The sequence below is a fragment of the Chiloscyllium punctatum genome, chromosome 14 (assembly GCF_047496795.1).
Source record: "Chiloscyllium punctatum isolate Juve2018m chromosome 14, sChiPun1.3, whole genome shotgun sequence".
In the NCBI taxonomy this organism is placed as follows: domain Eukaryota; kingdom Metazoa; phylum Chordata; class Chondrichthyes; order Orectolobiformes; family Hemiscylliidae; genus Chiloscyllium; species Chiloscyllium punctatum.
The window spans coordinates 5,864,962-5,882,182 of record NC_092752.1 but is presented as its reverse complement, the minus strand read 5'-3'; the positions used below and the strand labels follow the sequence as shown (position 1 = coordinate 5,882,182).

At 44.5% G+C, this 17,221-nt stretch overlaps 1 protein-coding gene across 2 annotated transcripts in view; it reads right to left on the bottom strand.

The window, feature by feature from the left end:
- stpg2 (sperm-tail PG-rich repeat containing 2) overlaps window positions 1–17,221 on the bottom strand; it is a 332,382-nt gene that overhangs the window by 206,150 nt on the left and 109,011 nt on the right. For both annotated transcript variants that reach the window (XM_072583829.1, XM_072583828.1), the window contains one exon: window positions 5,646–5,735. In XM_072583829.1, coding sequence (XP_072439930.1) covers window positions 5,646–5,735 — 90 coding nt within the window. The remainder of the gene's footprint in view (window positions 1–5,645; window positions 5,736–17,221) is intronic.

Here is a 17,221-nt window from a genome sequence, read left to right as displayed (position 1 = left end):
AACAACCTCTTGGCATCTAAGTCTCCCTGCGAATCTTGTATGTTTCAGTCTTCTAAGCTCTGATGAGTAACGACCCATATACTCAATCTCTCTTCATAAGACATTCCCACTACACCCTGAATCAACCGAATGAACCTTCACTGGACTGTCTCCAACAACACTATACCTTTCTTAATGGTTTTATGGAAATGTGGTCATAATAATGGCAGGAGTATTGTTAAATCAGAGCATTAAAACAAGGGATCAGTACTGTGCAGAAATGGAGAAACATTTCCCATTGGAGGAAACGTTCAGAACCAGAACATTTGGATTTCAGGTGAATGGCAAAAGTATCTGCAGTGGCATGAGGTAAACATTTTCAAGTAGCGAATGGTTAGACATTGGAAGACACTGCCTGAGAGTGTGGAGCAAGCAGTGGTTAGGATCTGGAATGGACTGTCTGAGAGTGTGGGGGAGGCAGTGGTTAGGGTCTGGAATGGACTGTCTGAGAGTGTGGGGGAGGCAGTGGTTAGGGTCTGGGATGGACTGATTGAGAGTGTGGGGGAGGCAGTGGTTAGGGTCTGGGATGGACTGATTGAGAGTGTGGGGGAGGCAGTGGTTAGGGTCTGGAATGGACTGTCTGAGAGTGTGGGGGAGGCAGTGGTTAGGGTCTGGAATGGACTGTCTGAGAGTGTGGGGGAGGCAGTGGTTAGGGTCTGGAATGGACTGATTGAGAGTGTGGGGGAGGCAGTGGTTAGGGTCTGGAATGGACTGTCTGAGAGTGTGGAGGATGCAGTGGTTAGGGTCTGGAATGGACTGATTGAGAGTGTGGGGGAGGCAGTGTTTAGGGTCTGGAATGGACTGTCTGAGAGTGTGGGGGAGGCAGTGTTTAGGGTCTGGAATGGACTGTCTGAGAGTGTGGGGGAGGCAGTGTTTAGGGTCTGGAATGGACTGTCTGAGAGTGTGGGGGAGGCAGCGGTTAGGGTCTGGAATGGACTGTCTGAGAGTGTCAGGATAGGTCGAATCAGTTGTGAATTTCGAAAAGTTATGAAGTAAATACTGGAAGATCAAAAGATTTTCACGGCAACAGAGGAGGGGCTGGGCAGGAGGACTAGTCATGTAACTCTTAGAGAGATAGCATGTAAAAAAATAAGTTAAATGGCCTCTTTTGTGCTCTAATCTTTCTACAATTCTATAAAAGAAGGATAGGACGCTGACAGCTTAAAACCTATATTGTGGTAATAGTCTGAGTGTTTAATGCCAGCTGTACTTGTTTTGGGTGGATTGGATGATTGTGTGTTTATAAAGGTACGGACAGACTGACAGTTTCCAGTTTGTAGTTTGAGAACAGGAAGTCGTTCATCAAGTTAAAGTGTAATAAATCATTTCTTGAAGTTATTTACATAACAAGCTGGTGTTCATTAAAAAAAAATGAATGGACTGTACCTATTTAAAAAAGAAAGCGTACATTGCTTACTCATATCTCTGTTCAGTATCACAAACCACCAGAGACAGTGTGGCTGGGACTGAGTCCCATTTACAACACTGTGGGGTCTTTCATCCAGAACATGTCTAACAATCTTCCCTCCTCCTCCAGGATTCGCTGATCCAATAGTTATTTTTACTTGGAATGTGGGTGCAGGACTGGAAGGGTGCAATGATTGGAGGAAAGGAAAGTGGGATACATTTTCTGCTACTCGCTTGCAAATTAATGGTTGACGGAAATATCACCTCCCCCATCTACCAGTAACCCCTTCAATCATAAGGCTCTTTATTTAAAAACATACACTGAAGTCGGAAACCTGTCCATTGTTTGGCCGGCCCTTTGTAATGAAGTGATTCAGGCACAACCAGCATATTGCCTTTGTAGTGGTGGAAATAAACGTGATGTTGCTAAAGTTTAACTCCCTCCTGCAATTAATCAACACGGCAATGTGTAATGAGAGCTGCAGTATCAGTTGGGCACAGTTCCAAACACTCACCAAGGGCTGTACTGTTTCAAGGATGCAGAGCACAGAAATATGGTCCGAGCATTAAATAACTTCACACATTGAATTACATGGAATACACGGCACCAAAACTGGCCATTCGGTCCACTCCATCCTTACTGCTATTTAAATACTGCACAGGTTTCCAGTCACTCCATCACACCTGCCTCAGTGTTTCAGTCTCTTTTTCTCACATTTGCTCAGCTCGGTTTCCTTCTCAAAACCAAAAGCGTCTGAGCTATCTGTCTCAAGCAATAAAAATAAATGATGCGGTAAATGCTCAGCAGTCCTGACAGTGTCTGCAGCAAACAGAAGGCAATGAATATAAACAAGGTGAAAGAGAGATATCGACACACCACGAGAGAGAAATCCTTCAAGGTGGGCATTCCCAGATGAGAAATGGCAGTGAATTAGATGCTAAAGGACAAGCAAAATAAGGCAAACGCTGGAAATGTGAAATGCAGACAAGAACGCGCTAGAAAGCCTTCACAGATCTGCTAGCATCGGAGTTTTTCCAACACTTACTGTCTTCATTTCAGATTTCCAGCATCCGCAGTATTTTGTTTTGTAAATCCCAGTGCTTTGTGAGCTTTTTTAATTGCTTTGTTGATTTGCGATGCTGCTTTTAATGATCTGTTCACCTGTATCCCTAGACCATTTTAGAAAAGCAATCTATTCATGCTGCCTACTTAATCCCGGCACAGTACAGTTACTACTGGGCTTTAATTAGCATGGTACATTTTTATTGGGGAGGAGGAAGAGGAAAGTCATCACCCAGTTATCTGGTTCTGTGCTGTACGGTGTAAGTACTGATCCTTCCCAATGGGAACCCATTGGGAACCCAGTAGTTCGTTTCATTGCCCTCCTGCTTGCCAGAATCACAGCCTCTAGTATGAAAATGCCAAAACAAATTATGTTTCTGTAGTGTCTTCCATCGCATCAGATTGCACCAGCTGGCTTTATAGACATGTGAATACTACTCATGTAGGAAATGTACAGTGTTTTTTCTATTAGGAAGCTCTCACAAAATGCCAATCCTAATTCAATTCTTGAAAAATTCCACTTCAATCTCTTCGTTACTGAGTTGCCACTCGACAGGTAGGAAGCCATCAAAACTCCCTGGGATAGCTCAACTGTCACACTCGAGTTTTTTTGGAGGCAGTTCAGAGAAGGTTCACGAGGATGAACTCCAGGATAGAGGGATTGTCTTACGAGCAAAGATTAAACAGGGTGGAATTCTACTTGCTGGAGTTTAGAAGAACGAGAGGCGATTTCATAGAAACATGTAAGATTCAGAAGAAGGGGCTTGACAGCGGAAATGCAGGGAGAATGTTACCCCGGATGGAAGAGCCTACAACTCCAGGGCATGGTCTCAGAATAAAGGGGCACCAATTTAAGACTGAAATGAGGAGGAATTTCATTTCTCAGAGGGGTGTGTCCTTGCTGCAGAGAGCTGTTGCAGGGTCGGGGGGGAGCGGGTTCCTTGTGTATATTTATAGCTGAGATAGATCCTTGATCAGTCCAGGAGATCAGGGGTTACATGGAAAAGACAGGAAAGTGGGCATTAGGAGTGCCGGATCAGCCATGATTCTATTGAATCGCACAGCAGGCTTGAGGGGCTGAATGGCCTTGCCTGTTCTTATTTCTTATGGTTTTATTGTCTTATTATCTGAAAATATATTAGGCTAATTTTCCCTCCTTTCCATACCTGGTTAACTTTAGGTTTGGTTTATTTGCCATGTTTCAATTTTTTTTGAAAGTGCGTTATATGTCAAGAGTTATTAATAGAAATTCATGAACATAGGAACAGGAGTAGGCCATTCAGCCCATTAAGCCTGCCCTACCATTCTAGACCTTTGATCCTCCCTCACTGCCATTTGTCCCCACTATCTCCATATCTCTTCATGTTATTGGTTTCCAAAAACCTAGTGATTTTTGTCTTGAACCTGCTCAATGATTCAGCTTCCAATACCCAATGTGGCAGAGAATTCCAAAGTTTCACCACCCTCTGAGTGGAGAGATGTTTCCTCATTTCAGTCTTAAATGGCCTGCCCTTAATCCTGAGAGTAGTGATTTGAATGAGGTTGGCCAAGTGAATCTCATTGAGTATGAGTTCTATGATTGGGGTTGTTAAACTGGGCCAATCAGGGAGCCCTGGCTGACAGATATAAACAGGAGTTTCAGGGTTCTCCTCACTCTAGGGACTACTCTGAACTGGTCAGAGTCCATGTAAATAATGGGTGACTTGGTAATGGGATACTAGCCTCTGCATGTTACTTTACTGAGATTATACCCTGGACAATCATATCTCACTGCCCAAGTGTCAGCCTTTTCTGAAGGGACAATTTTCAGGATTTGTTCTGATTAATGGTCACAGACCTGAACATTAACTTGGTAGTTTCCAGGTATTGGGAGAAAGTGTGGATTGCAGATGCTGGAGACCAGAGTTGAAAAATATGGTGCTGGAAAAACACAGCAGGCCGGGCAGCATCCGAGGAGCAGGAGAATCGACGTTTCGGGCATAAGCCCTTCTTCAGTTTCCAGGTATTTCCTGTTTTTATTCTGTTTGCAAACTTGACCTGGCCACAGTTCAGGTTCTGTCACATTTTCAGTCTCATTTTCAGAGGGTTAACCACACCACAGTGAGTAGCACCAGAACTTGAAGACAGTAAGTTATGGCCTCAAGGCCTAATCCAGAAAATATGAGCACAAAATGATGACACACACTCCAGTGTAATTCCAAAGGAACACTGTCAAAAAGCCCCTCTTCCATTTGAGATGTTAAACTGAGGCCTGATATGTCCTGTCAGATGTGCATTGAAGATCCCTTGATGCTATGGAAACCAGTTTCCCCTGGTGTCCATGAATTAACTTTAATCAATTGTTGAGGTGTTGGTCACCACGCTATGGGAAGGATGTGACTGCATGGGAGAGAGTGCAGTGGACATTCACCAGTGTTGTTTGGACTGGAGAGTTACAAAGAGAGACTAGACAGATGTGTTTTTTTCCTCAGAGTGGAGAAGGCTGAGGGGAGACTTGATCGGGGTTTACAGAGCTCTGAGTGAGGGAAGATAGAGAAAACTTTTTTCCCCTTGGTAGAGGGGAGCACAGTTTTACAGTAAGGAGCAGGAAGGTAAGAGGGGATTTGAGGAAAATCACTCAATCTGGAACTCTACGTCTAAAAGGGTGGAAGAGGCTTAAAAGCTCAAAATCTTTAAGAATCTTTTAGATGAGCTTTTGAAATCCCTTACTATACAAAATTCCAGGCGAAGTGTGGGAAATGGGATCACAATAAAAAGATGGTTTTGGCTGGCATGGACATGATGGGCCAAAGGGCCTTTTTCTTTGCTGTAAAAACTCTTTGACTCCATGAATTCAATAATCATTAATTGAGCCAACATTTTAACCACATACTTCTGGTTTTCAGTCTGAAAATCTTTTCTAAGTAATTCCTTGATTCAGTGGTACCTCAAAATACTTATGGCTCAATGCTATTTAATTTAATTTCTTCTGATCATTATTGTTTTAAAAGACCGAATGGTTTAACTTCAACAGAAATTGGAATGTTATTTTTCTGCAAGAATTGAAGGTCTGAGTCTGTGGTGAAGACTCAGGAAGTTTTCAGGGTCAAACACCTTTATTGATAAACATGCCGACTCTGTTTGCAGGTCTCCTTACCTGCGTTCCTGTAACAGGGAGTCTCTCTGCCATTGAAGCAAAGGATGAAGTCCTCAGTTTTCTGTGGAAGTGGTGACTTTTTTCTTGAATCTGCACAAGTAAACCAAGAGGTAGGAACATGTTTAAAAACCTTTTATCAGCATGAATTGTAAAATTCAGACATTTAGACATTGTGCAATAACAACATTATGTTAAAGCACTCTTCTCATTATTAGAACAGAGCAAATGTTCCTGTGGTTCACAAAACTATCAAGAGTTTAGGTCTAGCAACTAAAGAGAAATTGTTTCCAATGACTGTAGAGTAGAATACTAGGGAAGAAAGATTTAAGTGTCTATTTAATTCACTCATTCATCGCCTATGCCAGCATTAAATGGCCATCCGTTGAGAAGGTTGGGGTGAGCTACTGTATAGACTCATAGAGTCATACAGCACAGGAAGCGACCCTTCGGTCCAACCAGTCCATGCAAACATAATCCAAAACTAAACTAGCCCCACCTGCCTGCTCCTGGCCCATATCCCCCCAAACCTTTCCTAGTCATGTTCTTATCCAAATGTCTTTTAAACATTGTAATTATGTCCACATCCAGCACTTCCTCAGGAAGTTCATTCCACATATGGACCACCCTCTGTCTAAAAACATTGTCTCTCGTGTCTTTTTAAATCTCTCTCCTCTCACCTTAAATATAGGCGCCCTAGTCTTGAAATCCTCCATCCCAGGGAAAAGACAACTACCATGAACTCTATCTATACCTCTCATTATTTTATAAACTTCTATCAGGTCTCCTCTCAACCTCCGACACTCCAGTGAACAAGATGCTAGCCTATCCAGCCTTTTGGTTTATCTCAAACCTTCCATACCTGGTAACATCCTGGTAGATCTCTTCTGAATCCTTTTCAGCTTAATAGTGTTCTTCCTATAACAGGGGGAACAGAACTGGACACAGTATTCCAGAAGAGGCCTCACCAATGTCCTGTACAATCTCAACACGACATTCCAACTCCTATACTCAAAGGACTGAGTTAGTGAACCACTGCAGTCCACATGGAGTCCACAAAAGACCTTGTCTATTTACCCTATCCATGCCCCCTCATGATTTTACAAATCTCTATAAGGTCACCACTCAGCCTCTGATGCCTAGACCCATAATTCCATTAGAGAGGGAAAAGAACAATGATATATTTCCAAGTCAGGATGGTGAGTGGTTTGGAGGGGAACCTGCAGGGGATTGGTGCTCCCATGTATCTGCTGCTCTTGCCCTTCTAGACGCAAGTGGTCATTGGTTTGGAAGGTACTGGCTAAGGATCTTTGGTGAACTTCTGCCGTGTATCTTGCTATTGAGCATTGGTGGTGGAGGGAGTGGATGCTTGTGGATATGGTGCCAGTCAAGTGGGCTGCTTTATTCTGGGTGGTGTCAAGCTTCTTGAGTGTTGTTGGAGCAGATTTCAAAAGCAGAAGTGATGGGAGGAAACATTTTTACACATAATAAGTAAATAGGATTTGGAATGCATTTCCTAATTGAGTGGTGTACACAAATTCAAAGGTGGGTGGGATGCTCTTCAGAGGGTCAGTGTGGGCTCGATGGGTCAAATGGCCTGTTTCCACATTCTAGTCTTTCAAAGGAAATTGGATAAGTATTTTGAAGAGAAGGGAATTGCAGGGATATAGTGAAAGAACAGGGAAGGAGGACCAACTCCATTGCTCTTCATAACTGCCAGTGCAGACTTATTGGCTAAATTGCCCAACAGTATCTAAGAACCACCATTCATGATAAGGAAGCTGCTTGATTAGCACCTCACTGACAATCTTAAAGGTTCATTCCCTCCACCACTGACGCTCAGTAGCAGCAATGTGTACAAGATGCACTGCAGAAATTCACCAAAAGATCCTTGGATAGCACCTTCCAAACCCATGACCACTTCCATCTAGAAGGACAAGGGCAGCAGATGTTGGAACACCACCCCCTGCAAGCTCCCTCCAAGCCACTCACCATCCTGACTTGGAAATATATCCTTCAGTGTCGCTGGGTCAAAATCCTGGAATTCCCTGTCTAACAGCATTATGGGTCGACTAACAGCACATCGATTGTTGGTTTAAGGCAACTCACCAGCAGCTTTTTAAGGGCAATTAGGGATGGTCCCAACCAATAACAACAACAGTCCAAAAAAACAATTGGGCTGCTCTATTCTAAGATGCTGTGGATGTAAAAGTCAGAAAGGAGGTTTCGTTTATATTATGTCGCCTTCAATTGTTCAATTGCTTTAATCTTTACTTCGCATCATTCAGTTAGACTCAGGAGAAACACTGGGAAATCCTGCCTCGATTGCGCTTGTAATTAAGGGAAGGATTCCTCTTTCCCAGAACCAGACAGTGAGCAAACTTTGTGTGTGTATTTCTGTGTGTGTGTATTTCTGTGAACGTGTGGTTCTGTGGGTTTGGGTGGATGGATGTGTTGAGAGTGGGGGATGAATTGCTGAGCTATAGAACTTGTGTTATAGCACCTTTCTCAACTGATGGACATCCTGAAGCACATGACAATGAAATATTTTTTGAAGGTGAGGTGCCGGAGGGCTGGAGGGTGGCTAATGTTGCGCCTTTATTTAAGAAAAACTGTAAGGAGAAGCTTGGGCACTATAGATCTGTAACCCTGATGTCGGTGGTAGGTAAGTTTAGATTAGATTAGATTAGATTACGTACAGTGTGGAAACAGGCCCTTCGGCCCAACAAGTCCACACCGCCCCGCCGAAGCGTAACCCACCCATACCCCTACATCTACATCTACCCCTTACCTAACACTATGGGCAATTTAGGCAAGTTGTTCCATGGGATCCTGAAAGATAGGATTTACATGCATTTGGAGAGGCAAGGAATGATTATGGATAGTCAGCATGACTTTGTGTGAGGGAAATCATGCCTCACAAGCTTAATTGAGTTTTTTTGAGGAAGTTACCCAAAGGATTGATGAGAGCAGAGTGGTAGATGCTGTTTATATGTACCTTAGTGAAGCCTTTTGACAAGATTCTGCATGGTAGACTTATTAGTAAAGCTAGATCATGTGGGATTCAGGAAGAGCTTATCAATTGGACACAAAATTGGCTTTCTGATAGGACATCGAGGGTGGGTGGTGGAAGATTGTTTTTTGGGCTGGGGGCCTGTGACCAGCAGTGTTTAACAGGGATTGGTATGAGGTCTACTTTTGTTTGTCATTTGAGTAAGTGATTTGGAAGAGAATATGGGAGGTATAGTTAGTAAGTTTGTGGATGATACCAAAAGTGGTGATACGATGGACAGTGAAGAAGGCTATCTAAGATGACAAAGAGAGCCTGATCGATTGGGACAAATGGACTGAGGAGTGGCAGATGGAGTTTAACTTGCAAAAATGCAAGGTATTGCATTTTGGTAAAACAGACAAGGGCAGGACTTATACAATTAATGGTCGGGCTCTGGGTAGTATTGTAGATTGTTGTATTAGATTTGAGCAATAATCACAATGATTCGGGGAATTGTCAACCAGTAAAAATGTAACTGATTTCTTCAGGGAAGAGAACTTGTTCCCCATATCGAGTCTCGTCCCAGTTCATGACCCCAGTTCGACACCATTATTGACTTATTATGCTTTTCTCAAATAGACCTAACATGCTACTCAGCTTTCGGACAAATGGAAACATAGAAACAGGTGCAGGAGGAGGCCATTCAACCCTTCGAGCCTGTCCCACCATTCAATATGATCATGGCTGATCATGCAATCTCAGTGATCCATTCCCGCCCTCTCCCCATACCTCTTGATCCCTTTAGCCACAAAGGCCATGTCCAGCCCCCTCACGAATATATCGAATGAACTGACCCCAACCACTTCCTGCGGGAGAGAATTCCATAGGTTCACAACTCTCTGAGTGAAGAAATTCTTCCTCGTGTCAGTCCTGAATGGCTTACCCCTCATTCTTCAACTGTGGCCCCTAATTCTGGACTTCCCCAAACTCAGGAACATTCTTCCTGCATCTCACCTGTCCAGTCCCATCAGGATTTTATCTGTTTCGATGAGATTCCCCCTCACTCTGCTACATTCCAGCAAATACAAACCCTGTCAATCCAGCTTTCCTCATCTGTCAGTGCTGCCATCCCGGGAATCAGTCTGGTGAAGCTTTGCTGGACTCCCTCAATAAAAAGAAACGGGCAATAACTGCAGTCTTGCAACTATTACCAACACCCCAGGAATCAAAAAGAAATTGGACCCACAAAAGCTCCCAAACAGCTCACAAAACCTCTGTCCTCTTGAATCCCTGCTGATTCAGGATCACTGTAACCTTACCAAATATTGTCAGACTACATCAGCAGTAGTTACAGATTTAGCCTTCCGCTGAGGGATTAATAACTATTTACTAAGCTGGAGGTTTTGTATGTCTTGAAAATAAAAATGTTGCTAATAACGATATTGGCTGTGTAACACTGTGATGTGAGCTGTAGTTACAGAATCTCAGAATTGTTCCAGCACAGAAGAGTCTATTCGGCCCATAATGTCTTTGCCAGCCCTGCAGGCAAGCATCATTTCGTAGGGTCAACCTCCTGCTTTTCTCCATGTCCCTGCATTTCATATCTATCCAAAATAACCATCTTCTTGGATGCCTCGATTGAACCTGTCTACATCACAATTCCAGGTAGTACATTTCATGCCTTTCACTGCGTGAAAACTTTTTTTTGCTTCATTTGGACATCACTTGAAATCTATGCCCACTTGCTCTTGTTCCTTTTCTGACAGGGAACAGCTTCTCCCAAATTACTCTGTCCAGCCCGCTATTGTAATGTTAAAACCTCATGTCAAATCTCCTCTCAGCCTCCTTCACTCTAAGAACAACAGTCCCAAGGTCTTCAATCTAACCTCATCACTGAAGCTTCACATTCCTGGAATCATTCTTGGAAATTGTTTCTGCACTCTCTCCAATGCAGTCACATCTCTCTTGTAATGTGGCATCCAGAACTGTGAACAATACTCCAGCTGAGGTCTGTACAACTTCAACAATCACCTCCCTGCCCTTGTACTCTCGGCCCCTTTTAGTAAGGCCGAGGATACTTACTTTCTGCTTTGTTAACCGCCCTCTCCACCTGTTCTTCCACATTCAATGATCTGTGCACATATAAACCAGGTCCCTCTGCTACTGCACCCCTTTTAGAATTGTACCCGCTATTTTGTATTGTCTTTCAATGTTCTTCTGACCAAAGTGTACCTGCTCACACTTCTGTACATTGAACCTGATAACGGCCAATCACATTTCCAACATTGCATGATGGGCTAAACAGTCAATAGTTTCTATCCAGTCACATTTATCAATATTATGAAGGCTAATCACTTTCTCCACTGAGGTGCATTAGCACACTTAAGGGTGAATTATGACTTTATTTCCATAAAAAGTGCATTAGCCTAAAAGTACCTGGTGTCAAACCATAGCAGTAACATTACATCCTCCAGAATTTGCGGAGGACATTGCGTCATTACCTCTTCAACAGGCAGTGTACTTTTTGTTCATTGATCAGCTTTCCCACGGGAGCATCATAGATCAACCACCAGTCAACCGTTACCATTAATTGTCTGTTAAAATATTGTCTCACATCTGTCCTGCCATTGATTCTTCCATATCCACAAATCTGTTTTTGTCACTGAATCACTTAAGCCCCTTTTCTTTTTTAAATAAACATTATCTTGCCTTACTTCCAGTGCAACATCTCAATAGGGCAACCTAATATAGATGGGCTCATGTAGTTACTTCCAGACTGACAAAGGCAGGCCAGCAGAAACGGGTTCAGGTGAATTCAATCCATAGAAGCACTGTCAACATGCAATGGATGGAGAGCGGAGCTAAAACCAGAATTGCAATCCCTTTCCTCACTGACATCCTTTCTGCAATCTATTTAGAAATACAAGAGGGTTATGGAGGGTGATTTCAATCATCCAACAGCAAAGTTTGATACTCAAAAGCTGTCTCCTCACTAATCGTCACATACAGAACAATGCTCTTTGGTGCTGTGCAGTTCATACTAACAAAAGTTGCATTACAAATGGACATTGATTTCTAATATCGGAAGACAATAAAGAAACACTTCCTCAGCAATTTATAAATACCACACAGCTAGCAGTTATTTCGCCAATTATATAGGTGTCTAATAATTCATTTAGATGGGCACTTTACAAAGTCTAAGCACCAAAAGGCTGACTTGGAATACAAGACAATAGGCAGATGTTATTTTGCTCCAAGACTGATTACTGACTTGTTCTGAATCATAGAGTCATACAATATAGAAAAGGCCCTTCAGCCCATTGAGTCCATAATGACCTAGCTACACCACACTAAGTCTACTTTCTTACGCAACTTCCTGACAGCAATGAAGATATGACATGTGCGTTTCAGTTTTAATAATCTCCCAGTAGCTTGATGATGCCAAAGTTTTACAGATCCGCTTGATAAGTACCACATTTTACACGCAAGTTCTTGCAAAAAGAAAGCAGTTATCCAGTGTGTAAAACCTGACTATGTAAGAACAACTTGCACTGATGCAAAGCCTTGCACAACCTCAGAATGGCCCAAAAGCATTACAGACTTTTAAAGTCACTTGTTTGGACAGCATGAAGTGACATGGATATTGTGGGGTAAAAAAGCTTGTGTTATAAGGGTGACATAATGGCATGGATAGAATGGCTAGCTAACAGGAAGCTATAGTCATAGATGGATGCCATTCTGGTTGACAAGGTGTAATAAGTGGTGTGCCCACAGGGTAAAATGATGGGGCCTCAACTGTTTAGCATATATATATACCAATAGGGAGATGATGGTGCAGTCATAGTGTCACTGGATTAGAAATTCAGACCCCAGATTAAGTATCTAAGGGACATGGGTTTGAATCCCACTGTGGCGGGTGGTGAAGATTTACATTCAGTCAAAGTCTGGAAAAGGTTGGCTGAATGGTGAGCATGACATCACTGTTGATGCTGATTTACATAAAACATCTGGTTCCCTAAAGTCCTTTAGTGAAGGAAATCTGTCATCCTTACCTGGTCTGGCTCACAGTAATGTGAGTGACTCTTAACTGTTCCCTGGACAATTAGGAATGGGGAATAGATCAGATTAGATTCTCTACAGTATGGAAACAGACCCTTCTGCCCTACAAGTCCACACTGATCCTACAAGGAGTACAAACCCAGACCCATTCCCCTACATTTACCCCTGACTAATGCACCTAATACTATGGACAATTTAGCGTGGCCAATTCACCTGACCTGTGGGAAGAAACCAGAGCACCCGGAGGAAACCCACGCAGACACGGGGAGAATGTACAAACTCCACACAGACAGTTATCCAAGGCAGAAAACGATCCCCGGACCCTGGTACTGTGAGGCAACGGTGCTAACCACCGAACCATCATGCCAAATAAATGCTGACCTAGCCAGCAGCGCCCTCATCTCATGAATGAATAAAAACAATCAATGACTCAGATGAAGGCACTGCAGGTATGTTGCTAAGTTTGTTGATGGCACAAAAACAAGTGGGAAAGGAAGTTGTGAAGACAACATCGGAAGTAACAATGGGATATAGACAGGTTAAGTGAGAGTAGGAAATGGGAACAGATTTGGGAACTAAAGTATAATGTGGAAATTTGCCATTTTTGCAGGAAGAATATAAAAAGAATCTAAATGGTGAGAAATTGCTGCGCTCTGAGGTCAGACAGATCTGGGTATCCCATTGTGTGAATCACAGAAGGTTAGTCTGCAGCTGCAACAAGTAATTAGGAAAGCTCAAAGAATGTTATCACTTATTGTGAGGGGAATTGAATATGAAAGGAGGAAGGCTATGTTTCAATGCTACAAGGCGCTGGTAATACCACATCGAGTGTACTGAGCAAATGTATCAATTACTGAAAACAACAAATGCGGGTTAGACAGCATCCTTGGAGAGAGAGCAAGCTAACGTTTCGAGTCTAGATTACTCTTCTTCAGAGCTGAAGTGAAGTGTGGAGGGGGCAGCATTTATGGTATAGTTTGGGGAGGGGGTGTTGGGAGGTAGTTGGTTGGAGGGTGCTGGTGGAGATAAGATGTTAATAGTTCCCATTAAATAACCATTGTGTGAGAATGACAGAAAAACAGTGTGCCAGACTTGACAGACAAGCAGTAGGCTGGAAGAGCACAGCCAGCCAGGCAGCATCAGGAGGGTGAGAAGTCAACATTTTGGGTATAACCGGTGAAAGGACAAACTGTCCTCCTGGGGTAGGGGGAGGGAAGAGAGGACATGATAACAGAATGCAAAAAGCTAAAAGAAAGAAGAAATGGTTCATGATCTGAAGGTGTTGAATTTTTAATATTAAGTCCAGCAGGCTGTAAAGGGAAGATGAGATGGTGTTCCTCCAGTTTGCGCTGTGATTCGCTGGAACACTTCCGCAAGCCGAGGACAGACATGTAGGGCATGTGAGCAGGACACTGTGTTAAAATGACCGGCTATGGGAAGGTCATCCTTGCGCATGGACTGGAGGGGTTCTGCAAAGCGGTCACCCAGACTGCGTTAGGTTTCTCTAACGTAAAGTAGGCCACATTGAGTGCAGCAAGTACAAACCACAAGATTGGAGGAGGTCCAGGTGAAATGCTGCTTCACCTGGAAAAGCTGCTTAGGGCCTTGGATGGTGAGCTGGGAAGAGGTGAAGGGGCAGGTGTTGCACCTTCTGTCCTTACATAGGAAGGTGCTGTAGGGAGAGCAGTGGTGTTGGTGGTTGTGGAATGGACAAGGGTGTCTCGGAGGGAATGATCCCTTTGAAATGCAGATGGGGGTAGTGAATGGAAGATGTGTTTGGTGGTACCATTGTGCTGGAGATGACTGAAATGGTGGAGAAAGATCCTTTGAATGTGGAAGCTGGTGGGATGAAAAGTGAGGATAAGAGGGACTTGATCGTGCTGTTATTAGTGATGGGAACAGGCAAGGGCAGAAGTGCAAGTGATAGGTCAGATGTGGTTGGGGGCCCTGTCAACCACAGCAGCCATGTCAGCAGCGCTGTTGTGGAAGGTAGATGTGACATAGGTGAAGGAGCTGGGAGAATGGGATGGAATCCTCGCAGACATGGGGTGCCACAAGCTATAGTGAAGGTAGCTTTGGAAGGCAGTGGCTTTGCAATGGTAAGTTTCCTGGAAATTGAGACAGAGAAGTCAAGAAAGGGAAGTGTTGGAAATGGATGATGTGAAAGTTACAGACACGTGGAAATTGGAGGCAAAATGAATGAAGTTTTCAAAGTCCTGATAGAAGCATGAAGTGGCACCGAAACAGTTGTTGCTGTACTGAGAAAATAGTTGTGGAACGGGGCCAGTGTAGGACTGGAAGAAGGATCTCTCCGCATACTTCATAAAGAGACAGGCATAACTGGGACCCACGTGGGTGCCCATAACCACTCCCTTGACAAGGCAGAAGTGAGATGAAGTAAAGGAGAAATTGTTTGGCGAGAGAACAAGTTCAGCCGAGTGGAGGAGGGTGGCGGATGGGGATTGCTCCGGCCTCTGGTTGAGGAAGAAGCTGAGAGTTTACAGAGCATCCTGGTGGGGAATGGAGGGATAGAGGGATTGGAAATCCATTGGCAGACAGGAGGCAGTTAGGGCCAGGGAACTGGGAATTGTCAATATGGTGGAGGGCATCAGAGGAATTGTGGGTGTAGGTGGGCAGGGTCTGGATAAGGGGAGAGAGGATAGAGTCAAGGTCGGAGGAAGTGAGCTTGGTGCGGCAGGAACTGGCTGGTACGATGGGGTTTGCGGATTTCAGGAAGGAGGTCGAAGCGGGCTGTCCAGGGTTGGGACACTATCGAGGTCGGAAGCAGTGAGGGGGAAGATGTCCAGAGGTAGTATATCAACCACCTTATTTAAAGGTGCATGTAAATGCACTGGGGGCAGTTCAGAGCAGGTTGACCAGGCTAATATCTGCGATGCTGGGTTGGTTTGTGAGGAAAGGTTGGACCGGCTGGGCCTGTAGCTGCTGGAGCTTAGAATAATCAAGAGGTGACCTGATTGAAACATAGACAATCCTGAGCAGCTTGACAGAGTAGGAGGACAGGATGTTTCCAATTGAGAGAGAACCTGAAAATAAGGGACACTGTTTAAAGGCAGTGTCCATGTAAGTCAACAATTAGGAGAAAATCCTTCTCAGACATTCCTGAGCCTTTGGAATTTGAGCATCCACAGTATTTTCATTTCATCTGAACAGAGATCATTTCAAATGAATAAAACCGTGGTGCAGATGCTGAATTTCATTTGAACTTTAGTACTTGTTAAATCTCTGTGGGCTGTTATAATAAGGGGGTTTGATTAATATTTTAATCAAGCTCCTCACGCACACAGCCTCTTTGGCAGTGTTTATATGATGTATAGCTGGAAGAAACCACCTTAAATGGAGCCTGTGATTCTGCTACACATGTGCCAGGACTCTGACGGCATGTAGGGGACTGGAGTTCTCAGCCCACATGGCAATGCCACAGTCCTCACTGCATCCTCCATCAAAGGTAAATTCATATTTCCTCATATCACCAATTAATCAGCAAAAATACCAAAGACAACAGGAAGAAAAATAATTTTACAGTGTGTGATTGAGTTCTGGAATGTACCGTCTGAGAGTGTGGGGGAGGCAGGGGTTAGGGTCTGGGATGGACTGTCTGAGAGTGTGGGGGAGGTAGTGGTTAGGGTCTGGAATGGACTGTCTGAGAGTGTGGGGGAGGCAGCGGTTAGGGTCTGGAATGGACTGTCAGAGAGTGTGGGGGAGGCAGTGGTTAGGGTCTGGGATGGACTGTCTGAGAGTGTGGGGGAGGCAGTGGTTAGGGTCTGGAATGGACTGTCAGAGAGTGTGGGGGAGGCAGTGGTTAGGGTCTGGGATGGACTGTCTGAGAGTGTGGGGGAGGCAGTGGTTAGGGTCTGGGATGGACCATCTGAGAGTGTGGGGGAGGCAGTGGTTAGGGTCTGGAATGGACTGTCTGAGAGTGTGGGGGAGGCAGTGGTTAGGGTCTGGAATGGACTGTCTGAGAGTGTGGGGGAGGCAGTGGTTAGGGTCTGGAATGGACTGTCTGAGAGTGTGGGGCAGGCAGTGGTTAGGGTCAGGAATGGACTGTCTGAGAGTGTGGGGGAGGCAGTGGTTAGGGTCAGGAATGGACTGTCTGAGAGTGTGGGGGAGGCAGTGGTTAGGGTCTGGAATGGACTGTCTGAGAGTGTGGGGGACGCAGTGGTTAGGGTCTGGGATGGACTGTCTGAGAGTGTGGGGGAGGCAGTGGTTAGGGTCTGGGATGGACTGTCTGAGAGTGTGGGGGAGGCAGTGGTTAGGGTCTGGAATGGACTGTCTGAGAGTGTGGGGGAGGCAGTGGTTAGGGTCTGGAATGGACTGTCTGAGAGTGTGGGGGAGGCAGTGGTTAGGGTCTGGAATGGACTGTCTGAGAGTGTGGGGGAGGCAGTGGTTAGGGTCTGGGATGGACTGTCTGAGAGTGTGGGGGACGCAGTGGTTAGGGTCTGGGATGGACTGTCTGAGAGTGTGGGGGAGGCAGTGGTTAGGGTCTGGGATGGACTGTCTGAGAGTGTGG